Source organism: Pisolithus orientalis (genome assembly GCF_024613125.1).
Source record: "Pisolithus orientalis strain OTSU chromosome Unknown F5J12scaffold_15, whole genome shotgun sequence".
Taxonomy (NCBI): Eukaryota; Fungi; Basidiomycota; class Agaricomycetes; order Boletales; family Pisolithaceae; genus Pisolithus; species Pisolithus orientalis.
Window position 1 is genome coordinate 708,260 of NW_026260796.1, and position 19,284 is coordinate 727,543.

At 49.0% G+C, this 19,284-nt stretch overlaps 3 protein-coding genes across 3 annotated transcripts; all 3 read right to left on the reverse strand.

Moving 5' to 3' along the window:
* Window positions 1-378: 378 nt before the first annotated feature.
* Window positions 379-871, reverse strand: F5J12DRAFT_702805 (uncharacterized protein; the record flags this gene model as incomplete). Its single annotated transcript, XM_051740526.1, has 2 exons — window positions 379-736; window positions 786-871. Coding segments are annotated over 2 exons (444 nt in total), but the record flags the coding sequence as incomplete, so codon positions are not given.
* Window positions 872-907: 36 nt separating this feature from the next.
* On the reverse strand, window positions 908-2,685 carry F5J12DRAFT_114778 (kinase-like domain-containing protein). The gene is made up of 8 exons (XM_051738011.1): window positions 2,629-2,685; window positions 2,138-2,557; window positions 1,921-2,091; window positions 1,792-1,869; window positions 1,531-1,740; window positions 1,268-1,477; window positions 1,118-1,209; window positions 908-1,067 (listed from the first exon to the last, which is right to left on the reverse strand). Exons 2-7 carry the CDS (start codon window positions 2,348-2,350, stop codon window positions 1,141-1,143), a joined length of 951 nt encoding a protein of 316 aa, XP_051599786.1. The 5' UTR covers window positions 2,351-2,557; window positions 2,629-2,685; the 3' UTR covers window positions 908-1,067; window positions 1,118-1,140.
* An 11,231-nt stretch (window positions 2,686-13,916) lies between these two features.
* On the reverse strand, window positions 13,917-14,916 carry F5J12DRAFT_783070 (uncharacterized protein; the record flags this gene model as incomplete). Its single annotated transcript, XM_051742817.1, has 5 exons — window positions 13,917-14,063; window positions 14,109-14,273; window positions 14,375-14,509; window positions 14,575-14,679; window positions 14,821-14,916. 5 exons carry the CDS (start codon window positions 14,914-14,916, stop codon window positions 13,917-13,919), a joined length of 648 nt encoding a protein of 215 aa, XP_051599787.1.
* Window positions 14,917-19,284: the final 4,368 nt, after the last annotated feature.

The window sequence follows — 19,284 nt, forward strand, 5'->3', positions numbered from 1 at the left end:
TCGTAGCCCCAGCAACCCCATTGGTTCTTGCCAGCACAGCTGAGCTACGCAGAAAAGGAGCGGGATATGCATGTACAAGGCAACAGTGAGGCAAAGGCCTGGGCCCAGCTAGGCCCACAACGCATATGTAACAATTATAGCTATTGGTGGATCTAGGCGCAAACCATCACATGTAGGTCCATGCTGCGGCGGTAGGGGAGAAGTACGGTCACTTCCTGTGAGAACTTGCGATAACCACACTATCGATGCGTTCCAGCGTTCTTAGTCCCCGTTTCCTGACCCCACTCCTCTTCGAAACCACGAGCCAATCCGCTTTCCAAGTGACATCTTCGTATTTTTGCGTGGACAAGGGTTGGGGAAATCTGTAACACTGATCTTGTTCAGCTGTTTTTGTGCACGTTCCAGCTCTTCCGAGGTCAGGAGGGCATCTTTCCCCACCAATCTATTTACGACATCCAAAGCCGACTTCTGCGTATTGGAAAACCGTTCGTGTCGGGCGTTTGCTGCAGTGGAAGGTTTCCACAAGTTTCCCTCCAACCGCGAGACCCAATTCGACGCTGTTTCTGCATTTTCTGCATTGTCCCACCAGGTAGTCACCAGTCGCACTTGCTGTGGGGCCATCTCCCCACATAACCGACAGAACTCGGTGAGGTTCTCCCGCACCGTGTCAGACATGTGGCGGTCGGTTATGCGATGTGTGTAGATAACACCTGTAATCCTTACGTGTGGCAGATACCTATCTTATGTATGCGCAAGTGGCGTAGTGTGGAAGGACGAAGGCTTACTTATTTCGTAGCCATTCACCGATGGCCTGAAGAACATCTTGATCTGGTTGGGAAACATTGTCGAACCCTGGTGTGTCCACAAATACATAGCGTTTGTCACGAGAGACGTCCAATACAAACTCGCGAATGCCTTGAGTGGGAGAAATGGTATTGTCTGCGCCAAGCTCCCCTTCACAGCCCGTGAGTTTGTTGACAAACTACAAAGCACGTTGTCAAGGAACCAAGTACATGGTACCAACAATTCTTACATTGCTTTTCCCTGATCTCGTAGGTCCTATTACTCTGGGGACGAATCAAGTCAGTAGGGAAAAGCTTGCAAGCAAAGCACGTACACGATAACAATGTCATTTCCTGGTTAAACGAAGCCATAGTTGCTGTTCAGCTTCGAACTCATTATGAATACTACACACGCACTGGGTGGAAGCTGTGGGGTGATATCATCTCGACTTCCATTACGTGGGGTTTAAAGAACGTGTGCTAACCTCCCTAGTTTCTTTCACAATATCCACCGCTCCAATGCGCGAAGACGGGGCCATCTTCAAGCAACGCGAGCATACGCCCCACCATTCGTCTGTCATACGCGAACTAGTGTCCTCGCTGGACGGCTTTTCTGGTGGACCTTTGAGTATCCGGGATTGAATGGCATTGAGACTGGTCAGGTTAAAGTAGGGATGTTTCCGGGTAAAGAGTTCCTGTAAAAATATGCTTGGCGAATCTGATCAACAAGAGAAAGGTCCGGACGTACCAACGTCGTCATCCCAAAAGCCCAGATGTCACCCTCGACGGTGAAACCGGGGTCTTGGGAGGACAAGGCATCTACCATCTCCGGTGCCATCCAACGTAATGAGCCCCCGACCTCACGGCTTACGGTCATGCTGAATGACGAATTCTCCAGGACAGAAAGTCCGAAGTCTGTAAGAACAGCCCGACCATCAGAGGTGATCAGCACATTGTCCTGTCTCCCGAGTATTACGTGAGTTTCCAAGTTCGACACAACAAGACCTACACCTTTCAGGTCACCGTGGATTATTGGACCATCCGGATGACTATGTAGGTAGCAAAGTCCGAGAGCAATGTCTTTGACCTGAACCACACTCCATCAGACATACAGTCAAAATTACACCTTCCAACTTACAAGAGGACGAGGGTCCCTGTCTGGCTTTTGCACATAGCGATAGGCGCTACCTCCATCCATCCACGGAGATACTAGTGACACTGTGTGGTCAAAGGTTGTGGTTATTCCAAGGATGTTGAGGATATTAGAGTGCTCGAGCTTCGACCACGTATGTGCCTCCTTGAGCATTCGCTGGATGGCGATCAATACGGGAGATGTAGCCATCCAACAGCATTACCTTGGCAGTCTCTATGTCTGGAATACCACGGGCGGTCTTTACTGCCACGGCCCTCCCCCCTGCAAGTAGCGTGCCACGATATATCATACCATAACCTCCCCTAGTACTTGCGGAAGGATCTCGTTCTATCTGGCCATCAAGGTTGATAGTATACCTGCGGGCCCGCTCGGCAATTGCGGAAAGAATATCGCTTGTTTGACGATTGGTTTCCATCGAATGCTTGCAGTGGGTTCAGTTGGTACCACTTATATCCGAGTGACTCTTGGACGCGTTAGATCCACATGTGTGCAGAAAAATGGCAGCTCGCAGCATCGTGGATGTGTCATGTCTGGTGGAAGCCTGCTATAATAACAATTCTCGAGCGGAGGGCAGATCATGTCCTCATGTTAGAAGCACAGCTTGGCAATCACACCGGTGCCGCTGGAAGCGGAGGTACGTGCGGGAATTTTATGAATTTCAAAATACAGGGACCCCTTCTCCACATCACTCACCATGTTTCCTTGTTCTACGTGCCGCGCTCTGCAATGTGGCAGTCGTAGCTCCTGATAGGGTTGCTGCCCAGCTGAACTTAGTTCAGGTGGGTCGGGTGTTTCGATTCAAAATTTGCGACAGTTCAGTGGAGTTCGATCGCGTGAAGCGCGACGAAGTTTTCAAAGTAGCAACACGATTGAATGAAATGTTTGCCGACCTCGTTCACTTGTGAGGTCCATTACGCTTCAATATGTCGGCGCGTCATCGAACTATGCGTACCTTCCGAGTCCCAAAGCACTTGCGAGGTTGATTACCTGTAAGCTTCCTGTATACACTTTATACACTTGCGAGTATTGTAAGGTCATCCCAAGCGTCCTGAAGTCAGTTTATCTACTTGGTTGCGATACCTCGTGGTGCAGAGCGGGAACCCCACCTTGTTATAAGCGGGTCCTATTAGACCACGGGTCCACCGTTCTTTGAAGGCTGCGCTGTACTTGTGCCCACAGTCTGATACCAATTTGACAAATGAAAATGGTGCGTGTGGGCAGCGCGGCCTCGAGGCAGCAGCCTGCGCCCACGAAAATTCACTGACAGCTGGTCATGCATCAAGGTTGGCTGTCCCAGGAGGTTCGTGCCTCATGAAGTTACATTCCGGAAGTTAATACCAGGTCATCCGCGACTGCCGGCGTTCAACGTACCTAAAAGTCTTTCCATGAGCCTAATAAGGTGCGTAGGCGCCAAAGTCATCCACGATGCGCACTAATTGCGCGTTGAATCTTGGTGTCTTTTGCAGCACGTTCAACGTGCATGTAAGCTCATTAATCATCACTTACCGCTCAATAGGGGTGGATGCCGTATCATCATGGAGAGAAGGTAGGTTCTCCGCCAACTTCCTGAATGGTCTAGAAGGTCTGCCGTAGACCTCGGCGGGCGGATGGAACGAGGCCCAGACTCGTGGGGTAATCCTGCGGGGTTCCAAAGATTCAGATGGAACGACTACGACAATAGCGCCACGTAGGCCGAAATGTGGTTATCAAGGTAATGTTTTCAAACAGACTGCTATTTGCACCGTGGTTGGTTGCCATCCAGCGAGTGCTTCGGGAAGCACAAAACTCATTATCGGAGTAGTTATGTTGCATCAAGGAGACTGGTGGACACCCAGAACACGACCGAACTGGTGACGTCTTCGCAAACTAAGCGGTCCTGGATGGACTAGAAATCGGTGTCGTTATTCAAAGTCGTCGTCCGGCCTGACAGCAGGAGCAAGCAGTACGACTTGCACCCAAACTTGCAGGCACGTTCTTCTGGCTTCGTAATGTCGAGGTCTGGCGCTGAGGGCGACTTTTAGTTCAGGTGAAGTCGTGCATGCAATGCGGTCGCCCAAGTTCAATTTGGAGCGGTCCAACACTGTCAATAAGTCGCACCGTAGCAGACAAGTCAGAAGTTACAATTCTGCTCCATGTCCAAGTATTTTAACTCGTCTACCACATCTATCTATGATTGCAAGGCTTCTAGCTGTGTACATTAATGGCATATTATATTCTAATTGGCGTATCGAAATGAAGGATGGCGTTGCCGGACCGTCCCGTGTGGAACCTCTCCCCCGACAGAAAGAGGTTTTTCACTCAATCTGCGCAACATCGTGACAGCCAGTTATGTCCTATGTCCCCCCACTGTGATATCCTAAAAGAATGACCGGAAAGTGATCCAGCTCAGGTCGTAATATCACTGACTGTTCCTGTTATGCTGAACAAGAAATAAGTACAGAGCAAGTTTGAGCCTGGTGAGCGAGTGTTTGGTATGTGCGTATGCTGCCCGGAAGGCGAGTGTATTAATGACTCCAGTTGGTTGTCACTCGACTTCGCCACCGTTCCCCGTCGTCCCCCCCTGCCCGTCGCGACGTTCTATCGCTTGGGTGTCGTCGACGCGGTTTGGACTCTCGGTGGGCAAGTCTATTGTTCTACTTCTTTACGCGCGCCCCACTGTGGGAAGTAAACACACTGAATATCAGTGCCAGTGGTACTGATTTGAGCAAAATCAGTACCACTGGCACTGATCTAGTGAGCACTTCTTTTCAGTGTCGTCTTCGCGGGACTGATTTTCAGTGTGCATTTTTTGGAGCACTAAATTTCAGTTGCTGGCACTGATTCCTGGTACCACATATTTTGCAACACTGAAAACCAGTGCCCCGAGTTTGTTGGCACTGATTTTCAGTACCACATTTTTTTAGGCACTGACTTTCAGTACTTGAAGTTTACCGGCACTGATATTTAGTACATGACATTGTCACCTTGTTTACTCACACCAAGTTGTCAAACCAATAAAGTGAGATTGCATGCAGGCGTGGTATTACATTACTTTGGAAGTATCAAGTGTATAAATGACAGACAAACGCACGAAATCACAGTGGCACTGCAGTGCAAATGGTGTATTTGAGCCACCCAGATGTAGGGTTGCCATGGAGCACATTGTATTCAACCGGTAGAGGCTGAGTATGCACTTCAAAGGTGCACTTGTGGCATGTGGACACTCGAGTCTTTGGGTGATAACCACTCAGTGGATGAGGGTCCAGCTTTGATCGTGCCCATGGATGGATGGCACCACATTTCAGGCACCCCATGGATAGAGATGTGTTATGCCCGAGCGTGGTGACTTCTTCAAATGGAATAGGCACGAAGCATGCGAGGTGGGAGTCTACAGGCCGAACTTGTCATAACCCCTATGGCTGAGTTATCGCAATTATCCGACAGAGGTTCTGTCTGCTGGTGAGTCCCTAAGGTTGTTCGCGTGGAGAGAGAACAAGGATGAGAGCGAAGTAATTAGCTCAGTTGCAAGCTATCGAAAAACTGAGGATACATGGTAAAGTACGTGGGCTTAAATACCCCTAAGTACGAGTACCCTACCAGTCGCGACAGACGCATCGCGACGCGTATCCACAGTAATCAACAAACTAATCACTGAAATAAATAAGAGTCATACAGTGTCAGTGATGGGGTAGAAGGGGAAACGATGGCTATACTGGCTGCGCAATCAATGCGCAGCGAGGAGCCAGACACCGGAGCTATAGTACAACATGTAGGCAATATAAACGAGTCAGAACAAGTCAGGGGAAACAGATGGAACACGGGAGGAACAGGTACGAGAGCGGTGAACGTTACGGATCACAAGTGATGAGTCTTGACAGGTATTGGAAATACCTGGACAGCGGGTGATCCGAGTTCTCCCCTCAGCATACGTACCCCTAGGACAGCCACGACTACCAGCGATGCGACAAGGCACGTGATGCACGTGACCGTAACAACCCGAAAAGAGAAAGACCGGGAAAGAAAGCGTATCATTACCCCCCCCCCTAAGGTCCTCAGACCCTTGAGGACAGGCCGGCAGATGGGGCGTTGCTAAGACGAGCGGATAAGGGTCGGCGAGTAGTGTAAACGCGGGAACGCGTTTGAGCAGCGATGGGCAACAATGGTGATGGAGATGGCGGCTCCTTGAGGGCCGGAGTAAAGCGGGATCCCTTTCCGTTATGGCACGACCAATGTCCCAGGTAACGACACTGGAAACAGGTGTGCTGGTACAGGGGGTGGTCGGGAGGAACAGGGGATTGGCCTCCGAGGTAGAAGCAAAGTTGATCAAGAGGGATGGGGACGAAGGGAGTCGGAGGGAGAGGGTCGGACGCGTGGACTGCATTGAAGTAGTTTTTATTAAGCCCAGCCCACGAAGCATCCTGTAACAAAACCTCCCAGGAGGAGTTATGAGTTCCTGTCCCGAGACGAGAACCAACCTCTTTAAACAGTTCGCCGGAGTCCACGTAGCTGAGTTCGATCGTGTGCCACTGCTTCTCTTTCTCTTGATCCGCTAAGTCTGTCTTCTTCACCACTTCTTTGGGTTGGGCTTCTTTAGGGATAATTCGATCAAGAACCCGCGAAGCCGGCGGGGCGAGGAAGTCATTAATTTGTTGATGACGAAGATGGTGATAGGCTCCTCCCATGATAGCCTCCGTGATTTCGGCCGAAGCCTTCTCCAACATCCCGATCATAATTACCTCCGACAGGGGCGCCACTCCTGTTAACTTCCGGGTGTGGACCTTCGAGATCAGTCCATTTATCACGTCTGATGCTCTGTAGATTTCAGACAACAGCCCGAAATACTTATCTTGTTCCTGTGAGCACCCGTTAATGTGGTCCCCATCGTGGAAGAGGTCAAGCGCCCGAACAATGTCCACGTATTCACTTGCTGGGACTGGTAATCTTTGCTGGTCAGACCCGGCAAGGGCGGCGACGGAGGCGAGGACATCGAGCGCTGCACTGTCGCTACGACCGGTGTAGGTGGCGAAGGCACTGCGTACGTTGGTAGATTCGGAAGCATCGGGGCAGCGGGTTTGGGCTGTTCCACTATCGGAGTCATCGTCAACCTGCGCTTTACCCTTTCCCTTCTGGTTACTGTCTCTACTGAGGGAGACTCTGGCCTTTGGGGCGGGCACGCGCTTGATTGTGACCCCCTGGAGTGGGAGTGGGCCGCAAGTTCGGGAGGGAGCGGGCAATAATGAACAGGGCTGGGACATGGGCGAGGAGAAGCCGGAGACATAAAAGCCGGCGGGGGAATGCAGGGGAGAGGTTGGGGCATATGAGGCGACGGGGGGAATGAGCCCGTCATCGTCGGCGTCATAAAGGGATTCTGCGGGAAGGAGGTCAGTGTAGTCATTTTCGGTGTTTACAGAGCGTGGGGAGTCCATTTAACTTTTGAGATGTCGGGCAAGTTTGTACTGGTCAAGTACTTCTTCTGCGTGTTCTTTTATATTCTCTTCGGGTTCCCACATATTTGACGAATGGGGGAACCCTTTCCACTTGACCAGGTACTTGCGCTTCCCACGACGCCCATCAATCTTGTGATTTAGAATTGATTCGACCTCCCATTCAATTTCATCATCTACTAACTCGGGCAAGGGGGCTGCGGGCGCAGTCCCATATGTCTCGTTTTCGACGAAGGGAGAGATCCGAGACCCGTGGAACACTGGGTGTACCTTCCAAGACTTGGGGAGGTCCAATCGGAACGCGACAGGTGACACGACTTGAGTCACTTCAAACGGTCCGAGACGTCGGGGCGCAATCTTGTCGCACTGGTTTTTGATGCGTAGGTGAGACGTATCCAGGAGGACGCGATCTCTGACTTTGGGCGCAACATAAGTCCCTTTTGAACGGGACTTCATTAGTTCCTGTGCTTCCTGATGCGCGAGGATGGCGACATCTCGGCTCGCTGCGAGCCGTTCCAATCTTTCCTCTACAGAGGGAACCGGAGTTGTCCGGGTTTTGGGGTATGGCGAAGGGTCGTATCCGAGGAGCAGTGAAAAGGGAGTCATCTGATGGACCGAGTGAATCTGGGAGTTGTGAGCGAACTTGGCGGAAGGGAGTTTCGAGCTCCAGGAGTTAGGGAACTCCGAGCAGTACAGGCGTAGATATCCTTCCACCTCTTGATTTACTCGCTCGCTTTCTCCGTTAGTCTGTGGGTGGTACCCGGTGGACAACTTTGACTTTATCCCGATTGCCTTGTACAATTCCTTGGTGAAGGCCGACGCGAACTGCGGGCCGCGATCTGAGATTACCGATTCTGGAATTCCAAATCGGGCATAGATGAATTGATGGAACAGTTTGGCGAGACCTACGGAATCAATTGATTTGTGGCATGGGATAAACAGTGCTGCCTTGGACAGCCCCTGATCGACAACCGTGAGAATCGAGTCGTATTTTTCATTTCCGGAGATCGGAAGATCCGTGATGAAATCCATTGATATTTGCTGGAACGGGAGTATCGTCTTTGCGGTTTCATGCGGGGTAACCGGGGGTCGAGGAGGATGCGTAAGGACCTTGCTTCCTTGACACGCCAGACATCCGGCAATGTAAGCTTTGATATCTTTTCCCATTCCTTCCCACCACACTTCTTTCCTCATTTTCGCGAACATAGCCTTCTGTCCTGGATGACCGGAGGACTCGTGATCGTGATACGTTCGCATGCAGTGTTGGCGATGGTCGGGAGGGATGTAAAGACGGGTAGTTCCATAGCGATAGGTACCATCATCGGTGACTGTAAGGTTGTCCAGCGCCTTGGGTCCTTCCTTTCTTTTTGTTTGGTCGTCCTTGATTTGTTTGTACAACTCCGCTGACATGGCTAGCACTCCCGGAGCTCCTTTTACGGGTTCCTCAAGTGGGCGAGCTATCGGCTTCCTACCTGCCTTTGACACATCCTCATTTGGGCGCAGGTAGGGTTTAGTGCGCATGGCGGACCATGTGACTCTGGTGGGGAGTCGTCATAGGGCGATCTGGTTGATTTTTTGTACTTTTTGTATTTTTGTTAGGGAAAAAGTTGGCGAAACAAGGCGAATTTTGGGTTGAGAACCATCCACCCCCTCCGAAAGCCAAAGGTCCGGTGGAAGGACCGTGGCAACAGGGGCCGGTTCCGAAGACTCGTTCTTCCGGGACAGGGTGTCGGCGGGAACCTGAAGGCGGCCGGCCTGCCAAGAAAAATGAATAGGGTAGGATTGAACCGTAGCAGCCCACCATGCTTGACGAGGGGTAAGCTGCTGGGGTTCGCGGTAGTATTCCAGGTTCTTGTGATCAGTGAAGATCACAGTTGGCTCAACGGGGGAAAGGAGGTAAGGGCGGAAAGCCTTTAGCGCATGGATTACGGCCAGCATTTCCAAGTCATAGACCTGGTAACGCTGTTTGGCGCCGACGAGGGATTGGGACAAGTAGGAGCAGGGGTGCCATTCCCCATCCGATCCCTTTTGGGCAAGAACCCCGCCGGTTCTGAGCTTGGAGGCATTGGTAAAGAGCGCAAAAGGCTTGGAGAAGTCCGGGATAGTGAGGACCGGAGCAGAGCATAACAAAGTTTTCAACCGCTCGAAAGCGGCATTCCTCTCCGGTGTCCAGACATAGGGGACCCCTTTCTTGGTTAAGTCGTGTAACAGGCGAGCGACGCTTGAGAAGGATGGGATGAATTTCTGATAGAAGTTGCAGAAGCCGAGGAACCTTCGAAGCCCGGTTAAGTTATCAGGGGCTTCCCAGGTACTGACGGCATCGGTTTTGGTCGGTGACGTCTCCATCCTTCCTTTTCCTATGATCATCCCCAGGAACTCGATTTCTTCAGCTTCGAACACGCATTTGCTGATCTTCAGCCGAAGTCCTTCTTTGCGGCAAATCTCCAAAAACTCGTGGACGCAACTTTGGAGTTCTTCTCGAGTTTTCCCGTGGATTGCCACGTCGTCCATATATCCGACTTGCTTTCCTCGTTGAGATTCGAAAGTGCGATCCATATACCTTTGGAACGAAGGCGGTGAGTTGCACTGTCTGAAGAACATTACCGTAGGTTCAAAGAGCCCTCTTGGAGTAATAAAGGCTCCTTTCCATTCATCACCTTCTTTCACCCGTAGGTTTGTAAATCCCCAACGGATGGCGAACTTTGCGTAATATCTTGATTCAACCAGCTCATCGAACAGCGCTTGTGCATTCGGCAGCGGGTGAGCATCCGGAATGGTGAATGAATTGAGATACCGGTAATCTTGTATCAATCTCTTCTTCCCATCCTTCTTTGCTACGAAAAACACCGGGGCGGCTTGCAGCGATGTTGAGGGTTGAATCTTCTTACATTTTAAGTTTTCCTCCAGGAACTCATCGAGGACCTTGAGTTTGTCCGGAGCCATCGGGTATACGGCGGCTTTCTTGGGCTTGAAGTCTTCCCTGAGTCGAATTTCGTGGTCCAACCCGGGACAGTGGACCGGCAGAGGGATGTCTTCTTCAGAGAAAACTTGCACGTATTCCTTGTATATTTCAGGAAGTTTAACTTCTTCTTTCGTAGCAGCTAGCGCTGCTTCCAATTCTGTAGATAAGGTAGTTTTGTTAATACTCCTTACCTCTGGTTCCTCTTTGATGGAACCGTCTTTGTTGAATTTTACTGCATATCCTTCGTAGTAAGGGACCCTGCTGTGGATGTATATGTCAGTTTCCCTAGTCAGTACAAACCCATCATCCCAACACATAATCAAGTTCTTCTCCCAGTCCATTCTTGGCTTGAAGGTTCGGAGGAAGGGCATCCCTAAAAGGATATGCTCCTTCCCGACCAACGGACCGACGTAGCACTTGACACGTATTACGCGATTCTTGATGATGATCTTCAGGGAAACTTTCCGAGTCACCCACTCGACGTCCTTTCCGGTAAACGAAGTGGTCTTGAACCGAGTCTTGACGTGGTAAGTCGGAATTTTTAGTCTTTGAACGATTTGCTCCGAAATGAGCGAGACCTCTGCACCCGAATCGATGCAGACCATTACTCCTACTCCGTAATCCGGCAACCATACTCTTCCCAGAGGAGAACCAACACGCATTTTTGATTCATCGTCTATAGTAGTAGTACAGATTGCGGACAACACAGAAACGGGACCCACGTGAGGAGCTGCCGCGGTCCCATTTAAAAATTCACCCCATATTTGTTGCATTCCTCGTCTGTTGCCAGACGATCTCCCATATAAGCGGTTCTTGTTCCGTCTGGGGAGAGGACGACTTTGATTCCGGATTTTTGCGCAGGGGGAACTTTTCCTTTACAGTCACGCTTGTAGTGACCCTTTGCTCTGCATTCGAAGCACGTTACGTCATTGTTGGATCGGCGTACGTTTCGCCTTCTTTTGTCGACATCCATCGCATTGGGATCTCGGGAACCCCCGTGGTAATGAATGAACTTTCTTTCATACCAGGATTCCTTTCCTTCTAAGATGTGCCTCGTGGCGATTGCGGTTCTTGCTTCTCCCATGCACTGTATCCATTCGATGACGGTGGTAGGGGCGCGTCCTGAATTAAGAATCCAATCGCGATATTCTTTGTTGAGGCCTTTTCCGAAGAAAATCCCTGCTTCACGCGACTCCTCCTTTAACTGGGCCTTGTTGACAAGCCCGGTGAACTCTGCGATGTACGCTTCCAGTTCTCGTTTGCCTTGCACAATGTCGGAGAGACGTAGGATAGCAAGGGCAGTTTGATCGCCCGATTCGAACGTTGCCTTAAGTCGCTCGACGAATCTCTGGAAGGTGTCGGTGTACCAGATAGTCCTGTCGAGTAGCTTGTTTTCGTTTTGATAGTTTTCGGCGAACGTGACCGCTGCTCCTTTCGTCATATACGTGAGCGCAAACGAAATCTTGAGCGACTCCGTGTTGTACACATGCTTGTTCAAGTTGAGGTACCCTTCGACTTGAGTGATCCAAGTTTGAAGCCCGTTGTGGCTTCCGTTGTATTCTCCGGGACGCCCGACATTAAACTCCCTTCCTCCATTGGGTGGGCGGACATCATACAAGTGGTCTGGGTCTTCTGGGGCCTTACCCTTACTGGACCCACCAACGGGGACCTCTGGGGGAATTACCTTTCCGAAGTTCCTAGCGTACCACGCTCGCAGAGCCGAGTCCATAGGCGTTCCTGTTGGGAAGGGATCACTCGACTGTATGGGATTCCCGGCGATCTTACGCCAATCCTTTGCCAAAGAGTGCATCTGTCTTTCCAACCTTTCCTTCAGCTCCTCCTCAGTATATACCTTAGGCGGCATCTCGGGAGCTGATTCTCCGTGTCCGATCGTCATGGACATCTCCGGTGATTTGCGTGCTTCTTGTTCTTCCTTGAGGACTGATCCGAAAGAAGTATCGGACTTCTGATCGTCTTCTTCTTCTGAACTAAGCGCGACTTCCGATTCCCTAAAACGGGATAGATAAGACAACCTAGGATTACTTGCTGTGGCTGACGGCCCAAGTCTTCCTAGCGGAATAGGGGGTAAAGGCGGGTTCCTTCCAAGTCCTAGTGGATTAGGGCGGGGCGGGACTGGAGGTCTCGACTTTCCTGAGTTAGACACTTTAACGGGAAGTGATAACGAGAGCTGAGGGAGGATTTATTTCTCGAAAGAAACCTGTCAGCGAGGGGGATGTGGTGCGCGAGTAGATTTATGCATAGGGATCGACGAGCGTGGACTCTAGGGAGGCGATCTATTAAAGCCTAGTGGCTGCCTGTAGAGCGGTGGATTTGATTGAGGGTAGAGGGGTGTTTTTCGGCGGTGTTATCGATCTTGTTAGTCGAACCGAAAGGTAGGGGACAAGGCAAGTTAGTCTTTACACGTAGGGAGACCTACGAGCCTTGAGTAAAGTTAAGGTTTGGTTTGTTGAAGTTCAGTAACCGAGGGACGAGTTGACTTTCGCAAAGAGGTTGACGAGTCCCGAAAGCTGCGTCGAGTTTTTTGATTTTGTTATGCCCGAGCGCAGTGACTTCTTCAAATGGAATAGGCACGAAGCACATGAGGTGGGAGTCTACGGGCCGAACTTGTCGTAACCCCTATGGCTGAGTTATCACAATTATCCGACAGAGGTTCTGTCTGCTGGTGAGTCCCTAAGGTTGTTCGCGCGGAGAGAGAACAAGGATGAGAGCGAAGTAATTAGCTCAGTTGCAAGCTATCGAAAAACTGAGGATACATGGTAAAGTACGTGGGCTTAAATACCCCTAAGTACGAGTACCCTACCAGTCGTGACAGACGCATCGCGACGCGTATCCACAGTAATCAACAAACTAATCACTGAAATAAATAAGAGTCATACAGTGTCAGTGATGGGGTAGAAGGGGAAACGATGGCTATACCGGCTGCGCAATCAATGCGCAGCGAGGAGCCAGACACCAGAGCTATAGTACAACATGTAGGCAATATAAACGAGTCAGAACAAGTCAGGGGAAACAGATGGAACACGGGAGGAACAGGTACGAGAGTGGTGAACGTTACGGATCACAAGTGATGAGTCTCGACAGGTATTGGAAATACCTGGACAGCGGGTGATCCGAGTTCTCCCCTCAGCATATGTACCCCTAGGACAGCCACAACTACCAGCAACGCGACAAGGCACGTGACGCACGTGACCGTAACAACCTGAAAAGAGAAAGACTGGGAAAGAAAGCGTATCAAGATGTGCCCCATGGGTGCCGATGGCTGTGGTACCATGAGTACCTGTATATGGCGAGGAGAGGGGTGGCAGTGAGTGGGGCAGGGCTAAGTAACCATGGTGCCCTTGGCAATCCTAGGCCTGAAAGATGAAAGAGCATCACATCAGTGTGCATCCAAAGTTCAAGTGAGACGTCGAGTAGGTCATGGATAATGTTCTCCAGAGCATGTCCTTCAATCAAGACTTTGACGCCGTATGACATGATGAAAATTTTGATGACCATGTTGAGGAAATCCTTGGCAGTGAATGCAACCATATACTCTGGCTGGAGTCTTGGCAACAGTTAGTAAGGTTTTTTATAGATCAATCATTAATAACTGACTGCACAATAGATTGCTTCAACACTGCTAATGATTGTTCAAAGGAAACCACAGGGCCACAAGTCAACATAAACAGTGTAGAACCGTAGACCATGTTTTGCAGGGGAGAAGCGAACAGGCATTTCATGAACTGAAACAGATGAGAGAGAGTAACCTCCTCATGTCAGTCACATACCTCACCAACCTCCATTGCAACATCCTCACCACTCTTGCCCTTCCCTGCAAACAGGTCACCATGGGTGACTTTGCTATGAACAGTAATGAATATGATCTTGTGCTTGAAGGTGTACACACCAAACTTTTCACCCAGTTTTTTGATCCTCATACTCCACCGACAAAACTTTCAATCTGTACCAAAATCGAAGATTATTTTTTGATACAGAAGGGAGTTGCTTGTGTGATATTCCTCAATGGTCATGTTGAGGAGCGATGGCAACGAACCTTGAATTTCCACTCCTGTGCAGATGAGCTCAAGAATAAGGGTGGACTCGGCACACACTTGAGACTTAGATGCCCTTTCACAAATCCCTGAGATGATGACTGGCTTATCCAACATGGGAATTCTCTTCCTGAGCACTGTGCACATGAATGGCTTGGACTCATGTCAGCTCTATTCAGATTGTGAATGATGAATAGCTCACAAAGTATGGATGTAGCTCTTTGCACTTTGCACCACCCTCTTCGAGTTCATGGCAACTGGGACACTGGAAGTCTATGTCCTTGGCACGGGCCTTGTCCATGAGCCACTGTGCTAATCCTAAGCAGGGGTCGCACACGATGCGAGGGCAGGAATAGCACTTGAATAAGTATTTAGCTCCATTGTGGCAAAGGTAGCAATACTACTTATTGTGTTAGCAGTGATAGGAGGATGGACCTATAGTACATACCCGGTTATGCCACTCCTCAGCCAGAGGGGACTGTCCCCAAGAGGATGGAATGGATGTCAATGAACTCAGTGTTGAGGCCTTTGAGGTGGACTGCATGGATGTGCATCAGATGGGGGTGGCATGAGCAGTGCAAGTGATTTGCACTCGTGGCACAATACCAGATGTGGTTTTCTTTGCATTCTGCCTTGTTCTGGCCATGGATAGTTCCTTAATGAAATGTTGACATGTGACATGCTAACTTGCAACAAGAAAATTGTTGTTGATGTGAAATCAGGTCCACACAACATAACCAACCACAGTACATCATGCATGTTCAAATCTCAGCAGCTTCTAATACTAACTCTGCAGGATCGTTGAAACTGCTGGCTAACATCTGTCACCTGTTTCACTGAACCTTACTTGTGATACTGTTGGCTGACATCTGTTGCCCATATCATGGAGTAAGTGTTCATGAATTCTCAGCTCATTGAAACAGTTGGCCTACATCTGTTGCCCATTTCTGTGAGCTGGTGCTCATGCACCCAAACCTCCTTGACCTGCTCATGAAACTGTTGGCTGACATCTGTTGCCCATTTCACTGAGCCTTTGTTGGCCAACATCTGTTGCCCATATCATGGGGTAAGTGTTCATGATTTCTCAGCTTGTTGAAACAGTTGGCCTACATCTGTTGCCTGTTTGTGTGAGCTGGTGCTCATGCACCCAAACCTCCTCAACCTACTTGTGAAACCGTTGGCTGACATCTGTCACCCATATCATGTAGTAGGTCTTCGTGGTTTTCACACTCAAGGCAACAGACATGGAGACAGTTGGTATATGGTCACAAAATCAACTTGTGATTGTTTTTTTTTTTTTGACAGGCAGGCCTGCACACTGACCTTCGGTTGTACAGTCGAGACATATGGTGAGGAAAACCTCATTGAACCTCTTCTGGTGTCTCCTGATCAGGTCGCTTCTTTGTGCTACACCTTGGTATGTTCCTAATTGCACTCTTGATTGGCTGCTTCATTCATTCTGGACGATAGGGAACAACAAACTTGCCAAAAGGTGGAATACTGTTCATGATGCCAGTGGTTCTTAACTTATCTTTTCACAGGAGCAATCATCACCCACATGAATCTCATGAGTGCGGCATATGCTAACACCTTTGGTACCAGCTTTCCCCTGGGCTGCTGTCTCATGTCATACTTGCCACTGGTGCACATTTGTGAGGTTTGTGGGATTCTATTGAAGTCTAATAACATGTTTTTGGACAAATCCCCAATCAATGCATGAAATTTTGGCACTGGAGTCGACCAGTGCAGTGGTGTTGATGACTTTTCCTGTTCTTTCTGATGCATAACGAGCAATAGGGATTTGCATAGTATGATCTGGGGTAGAAGATACTATTACAGGTGCAACAGAAGGAGAACTGTCCTTAGCATTGGGAACATCTGGCATCAACACAGAGTTCCCTTCTAAAAATCCTTTCCTAGTGCACTAGCAATATTGACTAAGGTGATGGAAGGACCAGTGACTTTTTCTTCATTGTCACTTTCTTCAACTTCCACAATCTTTCAGATTTTCTTGACCTTCTTCTGGGGGGTCTTCTCTTTGTCAGGGCATTCTTGAGAGAGATGCCCTTTATTTCCACAACCAAAACATCTTCCTTCTTTGATGTGATGGTCTCTTTCTTCTTTGGAGAGTCTCACTCCATCCACATCCATAGTGTTGGATCTTTTTCTTCCAAGAGGTTGTTCTTTGGGTAGAATGCCCTCTTTTCTTTCTTTCTGGAGAGTTCACTCACTTTCCTCCACTTGGTGTCAAACTTTTGTGCTTGAGTGTGCCACTCCATGATTTTGGTGGGAGTGGTTTCCATCATGTGGATGCAGTTCACAATGAATGGTTTGAGTCCTTGAGAGAAGAACTTGATCAGAGTAACATCCTCCATGATGGTAGAGTCAGCAGTGGCAGTCTGGAAGTTGGTGATATATTGCTCCACTGAGTCTTTTTGTTTCATGGTATGCAGTTTGGCAATAGCAGTACCAGCAGTGTCAGGGGAGGTGAATGAGTCTTTAAACTCCTTCTTGAAATCAGAAAATGAGCCAAAACTCAGGGGATTCTTTTCCAGAGACATTTTCTGGAAGGTTGCTGCCCAAGAGCAAGCAACTCCTTTCTTCATGTATGACAGTGCATAGATGATCTTTTTGGTGTCAGTGTCATAGACTCCTTCATTTACCATGATGTATGTTTGGACTGAATACAGCCAGCTCATGGCATTCTTTTGGTCACCATTGAAGTCAGATGGGACACCAATCTTCAATTCAGTGGATTTGATGGCAGTAGCACCAGTCATTGCCTTTGAAGATGAACCAGACATCATGAGCAGGGTTGGGGGTCTAGGGAACATGGCAGGGGAAGGTACTGGAGGAATAGGAGTACCGAGCATAGTGAGAGACTGATTAAAGAGATTCAAGAGGATACCAGAATATTCTACTTCTAGAATATAAACTAACATTTAAAAATCTAGCAATCTTATTCCCTCTATCCAGTTGTTCTGATTCATTGGAGGTGTCTGTGACAGTGCTCTCTTGTTCTTCATCTGATGATGATTCTTCTTGTGTGGGTCACAATGGCACCCAACATTGGTTGTTTTGGGGGTTCATGGTGGTACACTAAACAATGACTGATTCAGCCAAAGGCTGTCAGACTTGAGCTTTTGTTACACTAAGACCAAAGTCAAGGCATAAGGGGAGCTCAGCTGCAGCAACCTTCATAAACAATGAAGGATTTGGTCAATGCCAGTAGGAGTGGTCCAGGTAAGGGACACTGAGGGCAAGGTTCTGAGAAATGCTGCATATGATTGAGCAGCTCAAGTCTGGGGCTCCAGGACTTGAGCCAACAGGCTAAATACTACAAAGGAAATGGACCACAAGGCATCCACATGTAATGAGGTAACTACACTATTGGTTGAACCATAGTGACACATGTCCTAAGCATGTAATGAGAGAGAAACACCAGTGGTGGAGATAACAAGCCATCAGATCAGAGAGAAGACAGCTCTAAAAGGAAAAGTGGTCCAACAGATCAAAACACATGGTAAACATACAGTGAACAAAGAAAAGCAGGGTGAAACATAACACATGAAGTGTTGGAAAATGGCTGGGGCATTGGTGAGGCCAAAGGGCATCACTAACCACTTGTAGGAACCATACTGAGTCTGGAATGCAGTCTTCCATTCATTTCCTGGGGCAATCTGGACAAGATGGTAGGCATGCCAGAGATCAATCTTGGTATAGATCTTGGCTTGGCTTGGTGAGTCTAAGAGGTCAGAGATGAGTGGTAGCAGATATCAGTCTTTCTTAGTGATTTTGTTCAGGCTGCAGAAGTCTATGCAGAGCCAGAGGGAGCTGTCCTTCTTTTTAATGAAGAGGACCAGTGTAGCATAGGGGGAAGAGGTCAGACAAATGAAACCAGTGGTGAGGTTCTCATCAATGGAAGTCTGGAGAGCTTGCAGATTGACCAGGGACAGTGAATAGATGGTGCCTAATGGCAGGGTTGTTCCTTCTTCAAGCTCTATTTTCAGGTCATACTCCCAGTGAGGCAGGAGTGCTGAGGCCTTGGCTTTACTGAAGACATCAGCAAAATCATGGTACTGCTCTGGGACATTGGGTAAGGCCAGGGAAGATAAGGCCTCAGCCAATTGGGCTTGGGCTGAGTCCAAGGGGTGGAGCTGAAGTTGGAACTGGACAGACCCTTCAAGTTTGCAGGCACATATGAAGGTGGCTGCATTGATTAGGGAGACAAGAGGGGCCTTCAGGGGGGTGCAAGCTGGGGGGTCAGAGACCAGTACAGATGGTGCAAGGCTGGGTTGGTCACTAGGACCAGGGTCAGGAAGGCCAGTGGAGACCAGTCTTACAGGGGGTATCAATGGGGTTAGCATTCCTTGTGTATGAGTCTGGAAAGTAATACTGCTCAGTACCCAGTCAATCAATGGATTGTATTGGGTGAGCAAGTTATGCCTGAGAACTACTTTACACTCAGAATCTAACAGGGTAAGGTACAGGGTTACTGGTGTGACATCTCCAGATGTGAAGCAGATTGAGACATCTATTGCTTGGGTTATGGTGAATGTGGATGTTCCATTGAAAAGCAGGAGTTGGATTGGTGAGACCAAGTAAGGGGTAAACAAATGTTGATTAGCAAATTGATTATCTATAAAACAATGAGTGGAGCCAGAATCCACTAGGGTACAAAGCTGAGGTAAATCATGATTTTCTACAGTGATGTACAGAGTTAATGAATTTGGACTGGAAAGAGCAGACATGTTGAGTCTAGCCTCCAAGTTTGCACAACCAGAGTCAACACAGCTCCCAGTTTGTGCAGAGTCCTGGGAGCTGCTACCTATTTTTTTGTCTTGGGGGTAGAACCCAAGCCTGAGGCTGGTGCAGCCTCAGTAATAGCTGCAGCATGAACCTTGGCCTTACT